This window comes from Tachypleus tridentatus, chromosome 2 (genome assembly GCF_004210375.1).
Source record: "Tachypleus tridentatus isolate NWPU-2018 chromosome 2, ASM421037v1, whole genome shotgun sequence".
NCBI lineage: Eukaryota > Metazoa > Arthropoda > Merostomata > Xiphosura > Limulidae > Tachypleus > Tachypleus tridentatus.
The window spans coordinates 89,014,096-89,036,304 of record NC_134826.1 but is presented as its reverse complement, the minus strand read 5'-3'; the positions used below and the strand labels follow the sequence as shown (position 1 = coordinate 89,036,304).

The 22,209-nt window shown below is 33.4% G+C and overlaps 1 protein-coding gene across 4 annotated transcripts; it reads right to left on the bottom strand.

Moving 5' to 3' along the window:
* Positions 1-140: 140 nt before the first annotated feature.
* Positions 141-21,486, bottom strand: Dnaaf5 (Dynein axonemal assembly factor 5). 4 transcript variants are annotated; one of them, XM_076489175.1, is made up of 10 exons: positions 20,808-21,486; positions 18,608-18,818; positions 18,244-18,362; positions 16,444-16,676; positions 10,834-11,037; positions 8,294-8,440; positions 5,701-5,869; positions 3,056-3,333; positions 1,150-1,431; positions 141-379 (listed from the first exon to the last, which is right to left on the bottom strand). In XM_076489175.1, exons 1-10 carry the CDS (start codon positions 21,439-21,441, stop codon positions 371-373), a joined length of 2,286 nt encoding a protein of 761 aa, XP_076345290.1. In that variant the 5' UTR covers positions 21,442-21,486; the 3' UTR covers positions 141-370. The 4 variants fall into 4 exon arrangements, with proteins under 4 accessions (XP_076345290.1, XP_076345288.1, XP_076345291.1 ...); XM_076489173.1 differs by having other exon boundaries at positions 1,077-1,431; positions 20,808-21,485; XM_076489176.1 differs by lacking the exon at positions 10,834-11,037.
* Positions 21,487-22,209: the final 723 nt, after the last annotated feature.

Here is a 22,209-nt window from a genome sequence, read left to right as displayed (position 1 = left end):
TCCTTAAATTATATCCTTCTTAAAACTTAGCTCTTCACAGTAGCAAGCAAAGTTTTTTTTAGCTATTTGCCCTCATTACTGCATTTCTCTGTTAAATGTAGGGTAGAAGGTGTATTTACAAATAATGAATGTAACCAGTAAACCTTCTGTAACTTTATTAAATATGATAATGTTCTGTAATACAGAGGTACTTGGAGATGTCTACAGTAATTACGAATGATCAGTTGTATTTAGTTTGGTTCATCTTGGTTGAGTTCCAGATGTTCTAAATGCTCAATTAGTGCTCTGCAGTGAGACGGATCTCGGTGCATAGATTGTGCTTTCTTTGCTTCTGTCAGTAAAACTGAAGATGATATGATGGAGATTTGTTTCAGCACCTCTAAAATACATAAGAAAAAAGTATAGATTATCTTTAGACCATTCTGTCAAGAGCAACACACTTACATTCTAGATCCAGTTTGTCAACATAAATTACAGTCTGTATTTACAGCACAAGTTGATTTCAGGAGTTAGCATTTTATAAATATTTTTTTAACATCCAAAGAATCTTGTTCAGCTAGAACTTTGGTATCTCTATTGCAAGATTTCATTCCTTTTTAAAAGTAATATTTGGTTTTGTTGAATGTTTTTAAGAGTCATGTTCTGAAACATTAAAGATCCATACATTATGCAATTTTGAATGATGAGCTATATTTGTAGTTTAATTCTTATAACTGAGTTCTAAATGGCATTTGTGTGAATCTATTAAGTTAACAGTATCTGACATTTTAAGTTTTAATAACGTTTTGTCTGCTACCAACTTTAGTGTCTGGTTATTTTTAATTGGTTCCTATTGTTTACTATTAACTTTTGCACCACCCAGTTAAGGAGTGTCTTTACTACTTGAAAATGTTACTTGACTACACTAGCATCAAGTTGTAGCAAGAATTTATTGTGCTCAAAAATACTATTAGCAAAAGTTTAAAAACCAGTTTATATGCAAATTAACCACCAGAAGGAAACAGGTTAAAATATATTATACAACTTTCTCTTGAAACCTAATTTTGAAAATCTTAAGCATCTTTTCATCTTTGTACCTAATACATTGTCTTGTATCTTGACCTCTGGGTCATCTAAATGCACTAACAAGCCCTGGTAGATTTCTCTTACGTGGGCAGCATACAATGTGGCATTATATCCTGAAGGAAAACTTTGGAAGTACGCTGGAAACACTTTCATGGCAGCTAATCTAACATCATCACACACATCATCCATTCTCTTCAGCAGAACAGGATATAGCTTGTGCAGTTTCTGAAGATCATCGAGTGATGTGGCCACAGCTGGAAGTATCCGAGACAGCACCTTGCACACCATCAGTCTTGTTGATGTAGAATCATCATTGTCTAGTAGTGACAGCAGTAGGTTCAGCAACTGAGGAAGCTGCAAAGCTACCTGAAAAGAAATTAGCACACCCTTAGGCCTATCAGTTTGGCCTTATGGAAGGTTGTTTACAACCTGTTCCAATTATTTGCATAACCAAACCCATGTCCTTTACACTTGGCCACACAGACTGGGCATACCCAAGTGGTTAAGGCATTTGACTCATAATCTGAGGGTGGTGGGTTCGAATCCCTGTCACATCAAACATGTTTGCCTTTTAGCAACCCCACTATCCACTGGTAAAAGAGTAGCAAGGGGTGGTGATGACTAGCTGCCTTCCCTCTAAGTCTTATACTGCTAAATTAAGAATGGCTAGTGCAGATAGCACTTACGTAACTTTGCATGAAATTCAAAAACCAAACAAACAATACACTTGGCCACATGTCAGTACAGAGGCTAATGACCCTCTTATTTGTAGCCTACCTAAAGCACTACGTACATCACATAAGACTGACACGTACCAGATGAGTTATATTTCAGGAATTTTCAGGAACTCTTGCTTTAAATGAGTTAGAAGGAGCCAGTTATCCATATAATGATGACATTATGCCCACAGAATCCAAATAGGATGATCAAAGGCCCAAAGGATGCAACAAACCACATATGGAGCTAAGACAAGTCTGAGGGAGAGTGCTCAACATTGATAAATCACTCCCAGATGAACAAACCAAAGACTGAGATTAAAATGTGATCAGAATGTGGAGGTAGAAATTGGAGACATCCAGTTCTTCCAGATCTCACTGTATCACACATATCTCCAAATAAACCTTTACAGTAACCTGGGAAAAATACAATGTACCAGATGTGAATATATTGTAGTATACATATAAAGTGTTAAGGTATGTTTCAGTTTCTTTGATAAGTTTTTGTTCGTTTCAAATTTCATGCAAAGCTGTATGAGGGCTATCTAAGCTAGCCACCCCTAATTCAGCAGTGTAAAACTAGAGGGAAGACAGCTAGTCATCACCACCTACTGCCAACTCTTGGGCTACTCTTTTACCTTGTTGTAAAATCTCCTACTTGTTGTAGAGAGATTTGACCATCATGTTATAATGCCCTCACGGCTGAAAGGACAAGCATGTTTAGTGTGGCAGGGATTTGAACCTGTGACCCTCAGACTACAAGTGGAATGCCCATGCCAGATCAGTTCATTAAGCCCTTCACGACACTTGAAACAAATACAAAAAGATATACTTGTAATATTTTTCACTAGGATCAGACGCCAACATCTTTTAACAATGGACACATAATATTTGGGTTCAGCTTTATATTTTAACAAATGTTGGAGAATTGATTATCTTACAAACAGAGGGGTGGGGACAAGTGCCATCTAACTTTGCCTATATTTAAAAAATACATCTATGTATAGTTACTATTTAATAAAACTTGTTTCACATAAATACATTTTTCTTAGAATTACATTCTCCTAGGGCTTTGGTAGTAAATACATTAAAAAGAAGACTGAAAGGAAGTCATTTTAATGTTCTTGTTACAGTTTTGCTGCAATTTGATATGTTTTGAAATTATGCTGGAAGTTTGAAAGCAACATAAAATTATCCCTTCTGTAACAACAACAGGTTCCATTTAATATGTCAAATTACAATGTGCACCAAAGACAAATGGGATTTATACTCACAGTTTTAGATTCTAACTTTTCAGCTTGCACTAATGCCCACAGACAGGAAACTACAGCTGTCCTCATTGCACTTTCTGTCCTTCCAGCATGCCACACAAGATTAACCAGAATACCATCTTTCAAGAATGTCTCCAAGTGTGCATCAAGGTACCCTTGAGAATTCAGGTTGGCAGAGAACAGGGCGAACAACTTTAATCGAAGGTTAGGGTCTTTACTGGGATGCAGGTTAGCTATCACCATGGGCATCCACTCTTGGGTAAGGTTCTCTAAAGCAGGTCCTGTCGAGGGAAAACATTAAAATACTACTTCTATGTAAATCCATTAAAAAGGGAAAACACCAAAACTGTTTCAAATTGGGTAAAGGTAAAAAAGTCATAGAAGCATCAATTCTTTAAACTAAGTCTTATATATACTACCCTGAAATGAACAAACAGTACACTTCAGATAATTCTAAAGTATTTACAGAAAGGCTTTTCATATTTGAATCATTTCCTAACTCAGTATTCAAAACTTTTTCACTGCCTCCCGCATATCTCAACTTATCTGATGTTCCTTAACACAATTCATCAGAAAACAGCTATGTACAATCTACTAAAAAACACTACAACACTTATAGATTTAAGCCTGATTATCTTATCACCTTCATGGCGATGAATTTTTGAGGAGAAGAACAATAGTTTAATCTTTACAAAAATGCGCTCTTGTAGACAAGGAGATTATGGATGGTTATTAATGCTTTATTAGAACAGCGTTCAGGTCGATGATGATCTTGTGTTGTATCAATCTTTTGTGTTTACTGAAGTTTACAATGAAACATTTCTATAAACATAAATAAAATCCATTGACAGGTCCCGATAAAGCTGTAATAGCAAAATATTGAGCTAGTAAAGTTATATTTTGGAAATGTGATAACTTCCAAGACCATTGGTGTACAGTCACTTAAATTATAAACTCTTCATGGGTCATCCCCTCCCTGTAGATGTTAACTTCTACATGGTACTATGGCTTGCATTAGCATTTAAAAGTAATTCTTATAAAGTGTAACTAATGTTTAATATAAAACATAAACAACAGTCTCTTCTTATAAAGTGTAACTAATGTTTAATATAAAACATAAACAACAGTCTCTTCTTCATAGCCATGTGACTTGTGTGCAGTCACTTAAATTATAAAACTTTTCATGGGTTATCCCCTCCCTATAGATGTTAACTTCCAAGACCACTGGCATACAATCGGTTAACTTTATAAATATGTAAAAGGAAGAGATAGCATTGGCCTACTTTTTCACTCTGTGGGGCTTATAAAAATGCTAAATCAGACTTACAAGTGACTTGATTTATCTTGAGGTTGCCATAACTTCTTGGCATTTCAGTCACATAATGCAGACCCCCTAGTGGCACAGTGGTATGTCTATAGGCTTACAATGGTAGAAACTGGGTTTCAGTACCCATAGTGGGCAGAGCACAGACAGCTCTTTGTGTAGCTTTGTACTTGGCTGCAAACAAACAAAAAATCTCACAGTGCAGAAACTTCACAATGCATCTGATACCAGTACGAAGTAAGTATTATTCGCTTTTACTTTCATGTGTACTATCAAATGTTTAAATTTCCTATTGTATGAAAAACATCAATCACAAAAAAAAACACTTCAATATTTAAAGAAACCTCCAATTATGTTTGTCAACTGTTATGTATTTTCTGACTGACTGTTAATTTTTGTTATGTTTCTTCACTTAAAGTATTAAGCCAGGTTAATTATGAACACCTATCCTCTGTGTATGTTTGTCAAAAATTGTTTCAATAGTTTCACTGCACTGTATTATTTAATCATTCTTTACAGTGAGTAATAAACAAATGACAAACCTTTTAGATCTGTATTCATATTGTCAATATATCTCTTACATGTAAAAAGTATGTCTTTATAAAAGTAACATCTAATGTCCAGAAGTGGTAGTCAATAATCACCATATAAAAAAATAAAAACATTCCTTTCAAACCAGTCCATGGCCTGACACTGCCTTAGAAACATTTTTTTACTGTGATGTCCCTTAAACTATGGTATGTTAGTCCATAACTTAATGTATAATACAACTCTGTGTTTGATGAAATGGTGTTACATTTTCATGTGGTTGTGTTTATTTTTTACTTGTTTAAAGCTATCCATTACATTACAGACAGTCACCTTTAACAGTGGTACACTCCAATTTTTTTGCTCTACGAATACCCTTTCCAATAAATAAGTGTACTATTTCTTCAATAGTTTACTACTGTATCATTACATTGTCAGATAACTTGGAATATACTAGCATTAAACATATCATCCATGGTACTATGGCTTGCATGTGCTAATTGCATTAGCATTTAAAAGTAATTATTATAAAATGTAACTAATGTTCAATATAAAACATAAACAATAGTATCTTCTTCATGGCTGTATATTTCTGAAAACATAAACAACAGTCTCTTCTTCATGGCCATGTATTTTTAAAAACATGAACAAGTCATTCTTCATGGCCATGTATTCCTGAAGCCAAAAACAACAGATTAAAGTGTATTACCACTGTCAATTATAATATTAAACAAAATAAATGTTTTGCAAGCTCTAAATCATTGATAAACATTATACAACAATAAAACTTACTGACCTCCATTACTAATAACCGTATGAAAAACTGCCCATTCGGGACTATGTACAGTCCACAATTGATGGGACGTTTTCAAATGTTGGAGAAGATGTTTAGAGTGAAATTCATACAGCTTATGTACATTCTCAACCTGGTGAATATCTGCAAGCCTTGACAGACAGTTACCCACCTAAAGAAAAAAGCAAAACACACTTAAGTATCTATGACTTCTCAATCACACATCAAGAACATATGTTAAGTAACCACCAATTATAAACAGCATTATTAGCTCTAGCTATCAGAGTAGTAAAATGCATTATGACTGAATAAGTTACTGCTTTAAGAAGCCTACAATATCTAATCTTGCTACAGTTTGGTGTTGCTAGCTTTAGTGGATCAGTTACATAAACAGTTGTTTCTTGATATATGGCTCTTAATAAAACATACCTAGGATAAAAACCTAGTTCTTTCAAAGGTTGTCAGATCTGTGGGAGTACCACAAGGTTTTACTGAATTTAATAATAATATTAACCATAATGTGGAATTAATTCATTCCTTTTTTTATTGTCTCTGATATGACATGTCTCGACATCACGTATCATTTATCTGTAGCATAGCCTGTGTAATACTGAATGAAACTGGAAATCTCTGACGAGTTATCAAAACATTTGGCCATTTTAAGATGTTTAGATAGCATGATCTTCGAGCCATCTTAAGGTTATTCTGTTTGTGTTACAGTTTTGATTTGTCACTTTAAAACTATTTTGATAGAAAATCTAATACTGAAAATTGTACAAAAGCATATGTAACTTACACACATATATCGGAGTCTGTATAGATATATTTATATCCATAATTACCTGTTTTTATAAAGAAAGAAATTCTAAAGTTTTAGTTCCTTACTTAAACACATTCTTAAAGCAACTCTTACAAAGGATTTGATTTTTGATGAGGTAATCAACATAATGTGGACATAATGTATGTCTCTTCTTTATGCTAGTTTCACAACTGTTTGAGCTTGGAGGAAGAAGTGTGGATATCTTCACAAAATAAAACAGCAGGTATAGCCAATCAGCACAGAATTATAAGATTTTGTTTAATGTGCATCGCAACTTTGAAACGAAATAAAAATGGTTCAAGTTTTAAATTAGTTGGTCTTTATACAAAAGGGTGCACATTGCAGTTCAAATCTTATGTTAGATGGTCTTCACCTAAATGGGTACACAGGACAGTACAAATCTTATATTAGTTGGTCTTCATATAAATGGGTACACAGTACAATACAAATCTTATGTGAGTTGGTCCTCATATAAATGGGTGCACATTGCAGTTCAAATCTTATGTTAGTTGGTCTTCATATAAATGGGTACACAGTATGATACAAATCTTATGTTAGTTTATCTTCACATAAATGAATAAACAATACTGCACAAATCTTATGTTAGTTTGTCTTCACATAAATGGGTACACAACACAGTACAAACTTTATGTTAGTTGGTCTTTATTCATGTCTACCACCATATAGCAGGACAGCATGGCTGTAGTTCATGTCTCTGTACCATATAGCAAGACAACATGACTGTTTTTCATATCTACTACCATTTAGCAGGACAGTATGGCTGTAGTTCATGTCTACTACCATATAACAGGACAGTATGGCTCTAGTTCATGTCTCTGTACCATGTACAATAGGACAACATGGCCATGGTTTTATACAAAAAGCTCTTTAGTTTCATTGACAATCATCAGTCAAAAACCATCCTTACACTTTATAATGTGGCTGGTATGTCTTCCTTACACTTTGTGATTTGGCCAGTATCTGTCCCCCTTACACTTTGTAACACAGCTGGTTTCTGATACAATTACACTTTGTAACATGGCCCAGTGACTACACTGTACGTACTTGTTTACATTACACGAGACTACAGTGTACTACTTGATTACATTACACGAGACTACAGTGCACTACTTGATTACATTACACGAGACTACAGTGCACTACTTGATTACATTACACGAGACTACAGTGCATGTACTTGATTACATTACACGAGACTACAGTGCACGTACTTGATTACATTACACGAGACTACAGTGCATGTACTTGATTACATTACAAGAAACTACAGTGTACGTACTTGATTACATTACAAGAAACTACAGTGTACGTACTTGATTACATTACATGAAATTACAGAGTACGTACTTGATTTCGTTATGTGAGATTACAGAGTACGTACTTGATTTCGTTACGTGAGATTACAGAGTACGTACTTGATTTCGTTACGTGAGATTACAGAGTACGTACTTAATTTCGTTACGTGAGATTACAGAGTACGTACTTGATTTCGTTACGTGAGACTACAGAGTACGTACTTGATTTTGTTATGTGAGACTACAGTGTACGTGCTTGATTACATTACATGAGACTACAGTGTACGTACTTGATTACATTACGTGAGACTACAGTGTACGTACTTGATTACATTACAAGAGACGACAGAGTACGTACTTGATTTCGTTACGTGAGACTACTGTGTACGTACTTGATTACATTACAAGAGACTACAGTGTACATACTTGATTACATTACAAGAAACTACAGTGTACATACTTGATGTAAAATCTTTTCATCTCCCTCTGCTAGTCCTTGTATGGTAAGAAGAATGATGAACAACTGGTAGCTGATGATAATGCAATCATCCCCACAGATCATCAGTAAATATTCAACACAGGTGGCTAACCATAACTGGTCCGATGACTGAAAACAGCATAATGAACCTCCAAGACATTTTTTTATATATTTATATTAAACTTGTTTCTATGATGCTGACACTAGATCAATTATTAAGTGATACATAAAAATAAAAACATAAAATATTTTTAAAAATAGCTTGTCTGACCTTCCAAAACAAAGGTTATATACTTACTGATGAATAACTTCTTAATAATTTAATCACCTTATAAGAAACTCACTAGCTGTACAGCATATAAATAATAATAATTGTTAAATATATATGTAATATTTAAGAAAATAGTGGAGATTAGGAGTCTTATAAAGTGTAGAAATATTTGTGTATTTCTACTATATGGATATTTTTTATTATTTATTGAGATAGTTTTCCTTTTGTAACATCTTATAATAACAAAAAAGGTGGAGATTGGAATTATTACAGTTGTAGAATTTCATGGTGGTTTAATTATACTTTAATATTATATCCAAATATTAAGGGTAACTGCCTTTCCACAACTGGTTGCAGACAGAAAAAGACAGTTGAAGTTGAGATGCTGTGGGTTCAAGCACTCAACTTCCAAAAACCTTATCTGATCCTCCATAGCTGCTGACTAGTTTGACATCGATTTGGATCTTGTCTGAAAAATAGAATAGTCCCAATACTATGGCCACAGACATTTTCTGCTATGAATTAATGATATTGTCAAGAATTGGTAATAGAAAAATAATTTTTAGTTTTTAAGCCTCATCTGCAGAGTGACATAGGTGTGGGGGCATTATGGGCTTCAGCACTCCTATCTCAATCTCCTTATTTCTATTCCTTTAATTATTTTATTCTTTAATTATTATTCATGTAAGACTAGTGAACAGAGGTTAAGACTGAAAAGTGGTGTATCCCCACCACAATATGTGTCCTACTTCCACAGTCACCTCCAAAAACTTGATTATATTATATACTCTTCAAAAAAAGAAACGCAAAAGAGATATTTTTGTTATTTTAAAGAGAAATGTATGTAATAACGTTACAAGCTCAGAGTATGTGATGTTACACGTGTTAAGGCACTGATTGTCAGACCAAAATGACAATAAAAGTTGTGCACTTTGAAAACAGAGGAAAACATCGGATTTTTCGCCAAAACGCATGTGTGTCCAATAAATTTGTTTGAGAGATCTGCATGTTCTGCAAGTGCAACATGTGCAAAATCCCTATAAAAGTGACGGGTTCTCGGTTTCCATAGCTCAGTGTTAAGCCATCGACACGCAATACAGTTACACCAAGACTGACTGAAGCACAACGCAACAACGCCATTGGTCGCTTGGAAGCAGGCGAATCTCGATCAGATGTTGCCAGAGCTGTTAATGTCCACCCAAGCACCATCACAAGGCTATGGAATCATCACCAACAACATGGATCAACTCGTGACCGTCCACGATCTACAAGATCTCGTGTGACCACGCCCGCACAAGATCGCAACATCCGGTTACATCACCTTCGGGGTAGGACCACCACTGCAACGTCTACTGCCTCAACCATATCAGGGCTGCGTAGGATTTCCGATCAGACCGTACGCAACCGTCTACGATATTCTTAGGCCCCATGTGTAACCCATCATGGTGAACGTCAACGACGTTTTTCAACATGACAACGCCCATCCTCACACAGCCCGAATCACCACTGTCTTCTTGAGACACCACAACATCAACGTTCTTCCCTGGCCCTCCAGATCACCAGATTTAAACCCCATCGAACATCTTTGGGACGAGTTGGACCGACGTCTGCGACGGTGACAACCTCAACCGCAGACTCTACCTCAGCTTGCAGCAGCTTTGCAGGCTGAGTGGACAGCCATTCCACAAGATGTAATTCGTCATCTCATTGCTTCCATGGGCAGGAGATGCCAAGCAGTTATTGATGCTCACGGGGGCATACTCGTTATTGATGTTGAGTGACGTTAAACTTCACCTAGTGAGCGTGGACTTCGCCATTGCAGACTTTGGATGCTCAGCAGTGAATGTGCAAAGTTTCACACATGTCATACAGAACTACCCGGAATAAACTTGTTAACAATGTGTCTCATATTTTGCCTTTTACGTTTCTTTTTTTGAAGAGTATATATGCCACATTGTATCCTGTATCCTAGGTAGATACCCTTTCGATTCATGATGGGGGCTCGTTTTTATTTATAACAAAGTATACACACACACACATCATTCCATCTGAGTATACTCTCTCTACTTTTTCTAATTACTTAAGCACAAAGCCACACAATGTACTATAGGTTGTGGCCACCATGGGTATAGAACATTTTCAGTGTTATAAGCTTTTAAAATTCCCACTGAGCCAATGAAAACAACCATTTAAAGGTCTGGAAGTTCAAAAAGAAAGGCTTTATGTGTTTAATGTAAAGTTAGAATCTTACATTCACTGTGTATCTAATATCTGGAGAAGCTAATACATCAGCCAATGATGGTAAACACGGACTCATTTCAGTCCTTGGACTCCCACCAATCAAAAAAGCAAGCAACAATAGAGCTCCAGGTGATGTGCTAAGTGTTGGGAGGTAGACATGAGACCAAGTTTCTGTCTTCACAAAGTACCCTAAAAGCTCGGCACTCTTCTGAACCTAATAGAAATTTCAAGTAACCTTTCTTAGGAAGAAAACAAAACTACCGTAATATTCAGATACTTTCTACATCTGTTTTGTACATAAGATACAAGACCTAAAGATATACTCTTTCTCAAAAATTTAGAAATAATTGTGTAAAATATTACAGCCAGAACAACTAGTGTTTTCAAAGCCATCTATAAGATGTACTTAGAAGCACTGTATGTAGGTGATATATGACTGTTGTTTGTGTACACCAAAAATTCTAAATGTATAACATAAACTTCTACAAATATAAGAACAAAACTACTATGTCTCACCACCTTTCACCCAATCAATAGCTAAATAAGTTTGGACAAAGCTACATAAAGGCTATCTGTATCTAGACATCCCTAATTTGGATGTCATACACTGGGAGGAAGACAGAGTTAGCAATACACTACCCACTACCAGCTCTTGGGTTACTCTTATTTCACTGAAAACTGGGACTTAACAGTTTCCTTTTTATGGAAAATTAAGGAGCATATATCTACAACAACAGTGAATCACTAACCCTAAGCTTTACAATCTGAGTATACTAAGCACTAGTCCTTGTCCAGTAAAGTTCAATAAAGAAATGATAATACTAATAAATGTATTAAAATGTTGCTTAGAAGTAAAATGACAAATTACTGAGATAACTACAGGGTGTTTGGAAAGTCACTGTGCAGTTTTGTAATAATATGTTAACAGCATTCATTCAGTTTATTTCAAGCCAGCAACTGATAGCAGTCAGTGATGTCGAGAAACCCACTTGTTGAGAAATTTATATGCAAAAACGGCTCGTTTGGGTTGAGAAAATATTTTACATAGAAGAGCGAACAACGTTTCGACCTTCTTCGGTCATCGTCAGGTTCACAAAGAAAGAGGTAACTGACCGGAAGCTGACCACACTGTTTGAAAGGGGTTGTGTAACTTAGTGTCGGAATGTAGAGGGCGGTGTTATATGTTTGAATATATAATTTTATTTATTTTATTATATTAATATAGGTATAAAGGCATTCCTTTATATTGGTTTATTTTGGGTTTAAGTTGTTGTATAAGTAAGGCTTCCTTAATTTTGCGTTCATCACGGCGATTGTACGAGAAGTGTAAGTTTTTGTGTTTTTCTCAGTGTATTTGTACTTACCTGTTACCATTATGTCTGAACTAGCATACCGTACACCACTATTAACAGTACACGCTCACACGATCGTTAAGAAACTAAGAAATTTAAACCAACGAATTATTAATAGAAGAAATGACATTTATTTTATTCAACAATGTAGAAAGGAACAACTAACCCCTAATTTTGTAAAGGTAAAACTTTCAAAAAATTTTAATACATACACAAACCTTATCCAAAATTTACAGAAAAAACTACTTAAAGCCATGTTGAACACAAAATACAAAGAACTCCATGACTTACAAAAACAAAAAATGAACCTAGACCATCAACTGGCATGCTGCATTAAACCAGAGATTTACGGACTTATACAACGAAACATAAACCAAATCCATACTAAGAACGACAGAGACAAAAAAGATCTGCCACAACAAAAAACTAGAAAAACTAAGATGCAAACAACAGAAAAGACACCAAAACGACAAACCGTTGACTAACCTCATAATTAACAGATCCGACCGACAATTAAACACAGACGAGATACATCTACTTAACAAAGGACTCAACTTCGCAATAGCACCTAGGTACATTCCAACCATAGAAATCAAAACATTTTAGAAGACCTAGCCAGGAGACTTGTGATACTTTCTACAGAGAACAACAACAAGGAAACAACCAACAGAAAGAAGACAACTTAGATAATTTTATTGACATCCAACAGCCAAACTTCCCAGGTAAAATTACAAATTTATATTTTCCAGAAACACCTAAAAACAACATCTTAAACGATTTTTTCAAAGAATTTTCTCACAAAACCATCAACATAATTTCACAAAACAGAAAACTAAAAAACAACCTTATAAAAAGAGACATTAATTCCATTAAAAACCTAAAACAAGACAAAAACATAAAAATTCTAAAAGCAGATAAAGGTAACGCTATAGTCATAATGAACACGAATGAATACATCCAAAAAATGAATAACATCCTATCAGACACGAACAAATTTAAACCAATACACACAAATCCAACAAAGACACACGAGACGCAACTGAACAAATTACTACTACAAATGAAAAAAGCCAACACAATTTCACAAACACTTTATTCCTACCTACGTAAAACCGACTCACGCACACCACAAATATACGGCATCCCCAAACCTCATAAACCAGATTGTCCATTACTACCAATAATGTCCACATATGAATCGTTTAATTACAATCTTGGTAAATACATAGCATGGGCATTCTCCAAATATGTAACATCAGCCAGCTCATTCATCAAAGACTCTTTTAATTTCAAGTCTAATCTAAATCAACTTAATCATAAAGCCTTAATGGCCAGTTTCGATGTTATATCCCTCTTTACAGAAGTTACAACCACTGAAGCCTGCAAGATAGCCTTAGAACTCTATATCCGAGACCCTAACCCAACCATAGAAATTCCCAGTAACCAGTTAGCAACCCTAATAGAATTCACCACGATAAAGACAAACTTCATGTTCAACAACCAAAACTATATACAAACAAATGGCCTAAGCATGGGCAACCCAGTATCACCAGTTCCAGCGAATATTTTTTATGACACAAGTTGAAACACAAGCAATTAACACAGCATTACATCCACCACTATACTGGTACAGATATGTAGATGACACGGTTGCGGGATTCAAATCTACAGAACACATACTTAATTTTTTCAATCACATTAACTCTATACATCCCAACATTAACTTCACATGTGAACAGAAAGAAAGCAATCAAATATCATTTCTTAACCTCAAAATTACAAGAACCGACACACAATTCAAAACAGAAATCCACCGAAAAATCACCCATACTGGACTATACATTCCTTGGGACTCAGCACATGAAACAAAACAAAAACTCAACATAATAAGAAACCAAATAAACACAGCTCATCAGATAAAATCGACGATTGGACAAAATAAAACGATACTTCATCAACATCAATAAGTTTCCCCCACAAACCGTAGAAAACATTATACGCACACACCTAGACAGAAAGCAAAATCAACCAACTAAAGTAAATATATCTCACGAATCAAAAAATCACGAAACCATATACTGCTGTACACCATATATTCCTGACATCAGCAAACAAATAACCAACATTTGGCAAAAATTAGTAACAAAATATTACATTCCAGTTAATACCAAATTTATTCAAAAATCAGGCACAAAACTGAGGTCTATACTATGTAAAAACTACACTGACAAACACCACACCAACATTATTTACAAAATACAATGTGATAACTGCCACGACTTCTATATTGGAGAAACAAGTAGAAAAATGGAAACCAGATTCAAAGAACATAAAAAGTCACCTTCACACGTTTTCGAACACTGCAAGTCAAATAAACACAACATAACCATAGAAAACACTCAAATACTAAATAAAGAAACAAACATAAACAAACGCAAAATTAAAGAAGCCTTACTTATACAACAACTTAAACCTAAAATAAACCAATATAAAGGAACGCCTTTATACCTATATTAATATAATAAAATAAATAAAATTATATATTCAAACATCTAACACCGCCCTCTACATTCCGACACTCAGTTACACAACCCCTTTCAAACAGTGTGGTCAGCTTCCGGTCAGTTGCCTCTTTCTTTGTGAACCTGACGATGACCGAAGAAGGTCGAAACGTTGTTCGCTCTTCTATGTAAAATAATTTCTCAACCCAGACGAGCCGTTTTTGCATATAAACTGATAGCAGTGTTTAGAAACAAAATACGAAGGATCCAGGCCTGTATTGATGCCAACGGGGGTCACTTTCAACATTGTTTATAATTGTCATTCATATTTACCTCCTGTATTCTATATTGAAACTTGTCTGTTAATAAATATATAAGTGCACAGTGACTTTCTGAACACCCTGTATAACAGAAATGCATGCAAAAACACATATTAATAGTTATAAAAGAGACTAGAAAATAAAAACATAACTTAAAAAATGCATTACCGAGGAGACACCTAATCAAGATGTTTAATACACCATCATTACTTAAGTAAACTCTATTTTTCACACAATGATATTTGTAAGAGAGAAAAAGATGAAAAATATCACTTTATTAAGTTAACATGAACAGATGTGAACATAGTGTGAGATCCGTACTTTCTAAATGATAACTAGAATAAAAGAATTTGCTGTAAAGTGTGTAACTAAAATGGGATGGGATGTGGCCAGATGCCATTCCGCTTCTTGTCAAGATTTTCTGAAACCATTCTGCTACATTTTAGTACATTATAAGTTTCTCAGAAGGAAAAGGTTGAATAGACAGTGCAAAAAATATTTATGTCAGTAAAGGACAGGAAATAAAACTTTTTTTTTTTTTCTGAAAATGTCATGTCAGAGAAAGAAGGAACGAGACAAAGTAGCACACAAATGGAGAAAACGAACACTCTTGTTATGGGATCAGTCAACGTGTTCAAATTCATAACCATCATTATTCCCATATCTTAACTCATATCAGTATGCATATGTTCATATGTAATTTTATTGTCCTTTTAACCATGTTTAGCTAATAATTCCACCTTAAAAACTGTAAATCACTTGGTGAATATGAAGCTAACAAGTATTCCTTATGAGGAATTTTTATCATTATCACTATTTTCTCTAATAGTGATTTTAGTTATATTTATAATAAGTAAAGAACACATATAAAAACATAGTAGTCAGCTTCAAAAATTTCACATTTCCTCTCTTCCCTACTTTAATCACTGCATGAAAAATAGCATCTGAAGGAACTTCTACATACAGTAGGCATATAGATAAGTACGTAGCTAAAGGTTTCTTCAAGCCATGGCTGCTAAATTTATTACATTATTTAATATATTGCTATAATTCAATAGGTTTGCAGTAACAATTCTATCTTGGATAAATGGAAGCAAGCACTAGATAATACTAAAACAGTGATTTATTATTCTGTTTGTTTCTTCAAGTACACTGAGTGAAGCCTAAAGAGGCTTAGAAATGAGATGAACATTTTTGTATTCTGAATTGAATAGAAAGCTTAATTAGGTTTTTATCAAAACAACTATATTTTGATCAAGTGACTTTTAAACATGAGTATACTAACATAGTAAAAAAACAACAAAAAACATGATTTTGTAAAGCCTTAAACATTCAAAGTAATGTTTATTTGTTTTCACACTTTAGATTCCAGATGCACAGTATATGAAACCAACTTATTTTAAATTAACAAATTCATGAGAATCAATATTCAGTTTACAACTCTGACCTTTTCTACAACTTCTCTTTCTTCATCACAAACAGCATGCTTCAAAGCTGGAAATAGCTTTTCCAAGTGACTTGTCATGGACTCTTCAGAATGAAGCAACAAGACATACAGAAGATTTGCAGACTTAATTCTAGTAGCCGCCACCCAATCATCAAGATCACGAAGAAGGGCTGGAAGAATGTAGTACAAGTGCCGCTTCACCAATAAACGGCAGCCAAAAGTTGGCCGCACAGCTATAAGTTTGAAAAATTAGTTTTTTTTTATCCTATGGATTACAGGATAAAATATACATATATAAATGTTCTTTCTGTTGCATAATTCCGACAATTGAACATCCCTCTAATATTTATTAAAATTTAACTAAAATCGACACTTTTTTTCATATTTCACTTCAAAGTTTAAAATAGTAAAACAATACATACTTAAACATACAGAATCTGCTTCAATTAACTTATTGAAGCAAAAAGACATCTTTAAACCAGTAGATTAGTTTTAAAATAGTGCTATCCTTAATCCAGTAAGTTAGTTAGCTTTAAAGTAATATTTTTAATCCATTAAGTTGGCTTTAAAATAGAGACATTTATTTTTGTAAGCTATCTTCAAAATAGTGATATCTTTAAACCAGTAAAACAGGTTTAAAATAGACATCTATAATCCAGTAAATTAACTTTATAACAACAATATATCCTTTAATTCACTAAATAAGCTTTAAAATAGAGACATCTACAATCCAGTAAGTTAACTTTATAACAACAATATAACCTTTAATCCACAAAATAAGCTTTAAAATAGACATCTACAATCCAGTAACTTAACTTTATAACAACAATATAACCTTTAATCCACAAAATAAGCTTTAAAATAGAGACATCTACAATCCAGTAAGTTAACTTTATAACAACAATATATCCTTTAATCCACTAAATAAGCTTTAAAATAGACATCTTTAATTCAGTAAGTTAACTTTACAACAATGGTATATATTTTAATCCAGTAAATAAGCTTTAAGATGGTTATATCTTTATTCCAGCAAGTTATATTTAAAGCAGTGATATCTTTAATCCGGTAAGAGATATATAAAATAGATATATTTTTAACCCAGTGAGATAGATTTAAAATAGTTATATATCTTTAATCCAATAAGTTAGTTAGCTCTATAAACACACCAAGTAAAGCCCATCAGTTAGTTAGTACAATGCACTTTCAACTGGGAAGCTTATGTCTAAATTATTTACCATATTGTCCTTTTTCATGCAGATTTCAAGAAATATTCATTTATTGTTTAGTAAACATCTTAACTGAGAATCAAGTGTTTCAATTATTTACCATATTGTACATTTAACAGAAATCACAAAACATTAATTTATTCATCAGTACACAGCATGTTTTAATGTAATCATGTAAAGCATTGGTTCTCAAACGTTTCTGATCTCAGACTACTTCAGTAAAGAGCTTGCTGGCTATGATATTGCATGTCAGTGGCATTTATTTTGGACCCTCGTCAACCACACTTTGAAAACCACTGACATAAAGAACGTCTAATATATAGCACATTAAAATACTAATATATCTATAACAGAAATCATATTCTATGAACTACATATATTAATTAAAAACATGGAACCAAAGTCAAAGTTTGGTTCAGACCAAGCTTATTTGACCAAAACTTTCTTTTAAAATTCATTTTGTTTTCATCGCATACCCTAAGTAAATAGTTCATCAAACCAACAAAGTAATTAATAAAAAATTTCCAAAACTAAACTCTTCTGTTGTGTGATTACATGTGTATTTAAAAAATACCTTCAGATGGGTAGTGATCAGGGTATGGCTTTGCGAAGTCCAGCTGGTCTTTGACCTCTTTCTCATTTTCATCCAGATACTTTTGTCCTGCATATTTCCACTGGTTTTCTGCATCTTCTCTGAAATTCACAGTTTATGTATTTATAAGCAGTAAAACAAAAATACAACAACAGTTAAATATGTTAAATATTACAATATATACTTTGTTTTTCTGTTAATAAAGAATTTTGTACTAAGGTTAACATTAAGGCCAACTCAATTGTCTGAACATGCCTTTATGGTTGAAATCTCAAAAGTTTGTAATAGGGTGCAGAACAAAACAAACCATTTCTGCCCTAACTCTACTAATAAATATAAAATATACCTGATGTTTGGTAGCTCATCAGTTAGACCAGTCATGACTAATGGAATAAGCTTTGAAAAGAATGAATAGCGGTCAGGAAGTTCTGATAACCAACGACCAGCTACACAAACTACTGCCTGTCGAATGATAGGAGCCTGATCAAACAGACGTTGTGCCAGATGAGAAATTACATCATTGACAGAGCTGTTATTTCCATACTGAACAACATCACCTGGAAATATTTTTAATAAAACATAGTTTAAGGGTAGAAAGGTTTTAGAAAGTGCTATGACGAAAACATTTTTAATGTTAATGTGATGTGCATAAACCCTTGATAAAGGTGTAAGATAAAACGTTGGGTAGAATAAAAGCATTTACCTAAAGTTGTTTGTCATTGTCAAACTGTCTGAACAATCATAATTACATATATATAATAAAAAAAAATGTAAGTGTCCCTCGATGATCAGATACTAATCACTAGAACCCACTGGATTTTTGTCACCATTAATTCTGATCTGTGAACTCTGCTGCACACACATGCATACCTGATTAAACATGCCTGTTTATTTTTTTTTAAATATTTATACTTGCTATTTTATAAATACTTGTGCCATCAGTTGGTAATCTTATTAATTATTTGCTCTAATGTGTTTTTCATTTTCCAATTATGTAAGTTTATTAAAGTATATTTTTAGACCTCTATTAAAAGGATCTGATGTAATAATATGTTGTGGTACATAATTAAACTGAATCATTTAAAAACAAAAACAATTTAAATGATTACATGAAAATTGTAAAGTTTCTGATGTATGACAAAGTTACATTATATCTTTTAATACAATTAGCTCAAAATATTACACACTCGCAACAATTAAATTTTCAAAAGCACAACAGAGCATAACTACTTAAAAGTATTAAAGAACTAGATTTACTTCCACAGGGTCCACAAAATGTTCTGTTTCAAGAGCAAGTAAAACCAACATTAAGAGCAGCAAATATTTTTACTTCTTGCTTCTGAAGTTCATATGTCATTTTGTGCTGTAGCCGAAAGAGTGCACAATTATTCTCCTGGTTCATGGCATACACACATTTTACTGATATCACAAAAGTACAAATTAAGCATCCCTTATGTGATGCCATTTTAGTGTCTACTTATTGGCTGGCAGACAACATGCTTGCATAATAGTGTGAATGGTTAAAAAGAGATGACCTTATTTAGATGGTCTTTTACCCCCTTGAAGAATGAGCCAACACCATTTTTGTCACACATAGTCAAACAATAAAACAAATTACACAATGTTAAAAAGTAATAGCACCATGAACAATTCTCAATTCATAATGCCAACCTTTCTCTTTTCCTTTTAGATTTTATAAAAGCTACTTGGTAGTTTAATAATGTTCATCGAATGTTTAAACAGAAACATCTGTATTTAGTTATAAAGTGACACTGGTTGTTGAACAGAATGGAATAATTTATTATATTACTCAAATTTAGTGTCATTCAGGTTCTAAACTGAATGATACATTTCATAATTTAAATTTTGAAAAACGTATTAGGTCAGTATTTTATAACAAAGTACCTCTAAATTTCATTAAGTACTGCATTACCTAAATGCCACATATAACTGCAACATAAAATATTATTTGGCACCTTAACATATAAATTGTAATTTTTGTTCTTGTTTACATATAAAGTTACCAAACACAAGTAAACAAAGAATTTACAGAAACATGAATACTTTTTAATTACAGACACATCTGTTTACAATAATTAAATATAAATATATCTTGTAAAAACTGCACTGAGCTAATTTTTTTGTATTATATCTAACATGTAGTCACCAATTAACGTAAACACAAGTGCCAAACATTGTTGGTGCATTCTATATATTTTCACTGCAAAAATTATACAAAAACATTTTTGGATTTTTTTCAAGAATATTTCTCTTTTAAACACATAATTTGTAACACTAAAGGTTAACGAGTCTCATAAAATATGTGCTCAACATTTTCATTTTCCTTAAAAATATTCTATTAAGCCTACTAACTAGAAGCAAGGTTTTTACTGCATTTGGTGTTTAATATTTCCACCTAAGTCCAAATAGCACCTACAAAATCACATGTACACTTGATGTCAAATTCTAAGAAAGAATTATTAAAACCAGTTATCATAGGTTAGCAATCCTTTTCTTATTTATTAAGAGAATTCGGCATTTCTTACCAATTGCTTTGACACAGACTGCTCGAACTTTAGCATGTTGGTGACTCACTGTACGTAGTAATGGTTTGATTAGTGACTCTGATTGCATATGAAAATGTGCTGGTATTACTCGAGCCAACTGTGATGCACATATACAACTTGTTTTCTTTACTTCAGGATACTGGTCTTCTATCGTTTGAACCAGTATTTTAATCATATCATTCAAGTAACACGCCATCTTGTCCTGAAGTCTTGATACCAAAAGTGTTAAAGTCTGCACTTCTAATAACCTAACCTCTTCAGAAGTTTCTAAAAGCTCCTGTAGACCGAGTCTCTGAACAAAAATTGGTATAAGATAGGAAGAAATTTCTTCTAGATTTGAAGAGTTTTCTACAAAATCATGAATCATCTCTGCGCTTAATTCGCGTACTCGTTCAACAGGATCACAAATACACTTAAGAAAAGGCTTAAAAAGAACTAACGCAAGTTTATCATACTCTTTGACAGATAGCGTTTTCTGTTTTCCACTTAGTTCTTTCTTAATACTTTCCATAGATCGCTTACGCACAATTTTATCATCATCCTTTAAACAACTCAAATGTCGCGATATTACATGTAAAAGACGTTCACACGAGTTTTCTGCTTGTTTCGCCATTATGGTTGTACGGTTGCTAGGTGACTAACAATGCCTGACCCTGGTGAATTAAATAGGAAAGTTGAAATATTTATATATTAACACATGTATAGAGGACAACTATTTTCCAAGTTATTTTTTATTTTGTTGTTTCTTATTAAGCACAAAGGGCTATCTGTGATCTGTCCATCACGGGTATCGAAACTCAGTTTCTAGCGGCGTAAGTCTGCAGACACTGTAACACTGGGTGGAGGGGGGAGCTATTTGTATTTAATCTAGCATACAAACTTTGAAATAATAATATTAAAAATGAAGCTTACAACAATATAGATGTGTACGTACGTAAGTTAATTTTATTGAAGTGCCATTTTACAAATAAATAAATAATCAACAACAAAACTTTAAAACTGATCATGGTTATTATTTTTCACAATACTGTTTTTTAATACTTTGTCTTAGCTGCCGAATTTTCTTTCAACCTCAGATATAACTTTTTATAATCATTTGTGATAGTTTTTATAACTAAAACTGTGAGGCGTCTGTAAGCTGAATAATAAGTAAAAGAATTACAATGTTGAAAAGTGAACCATTATTGAAATTATTTCAATAATGTAATCACTGAAGCGTTCACGTGGATTTTTCAAAAACTTAGAGTTATTTTTAACTTTATGAAATATTCACTGAAGCTGTAGTAAGTATTCTATCTTTTTTTTTCGTATCCGAGTTCCTGCTAGTTAACAAAAGTGATGACGTCCGTTCTTTATATGCTGCCATCTGTAGGTTATAACT

What these genes read in the sequence shown, in the direction of transcription:
- Dnaaf5 (XM_076489173.1), bottom strand. Translation starts at nt 21,441, where the DNA reads ATGGCGAAACAAGCAGAAAACTCGTGTGAACGTCTTTTACATGTAATA. An exon ending in TGATCACTACCCATCTGAAG is followed by an intron (nt 16,677 to 18,243) that starts GTATTTTTTAAA and finishes TCAAACTTATAG; the next exon opens with CTGTGCGGCCAACTTTTGGC. An exon ending in TACGGTTATTAGTAATGGAG is followed by an intron (nt 3,334 to 5,700) that starts GTCAGTAAGTTT and finishes TTCCCTCGACAG; the next exon opens with GACCTGCTTTAGAGAACCTT.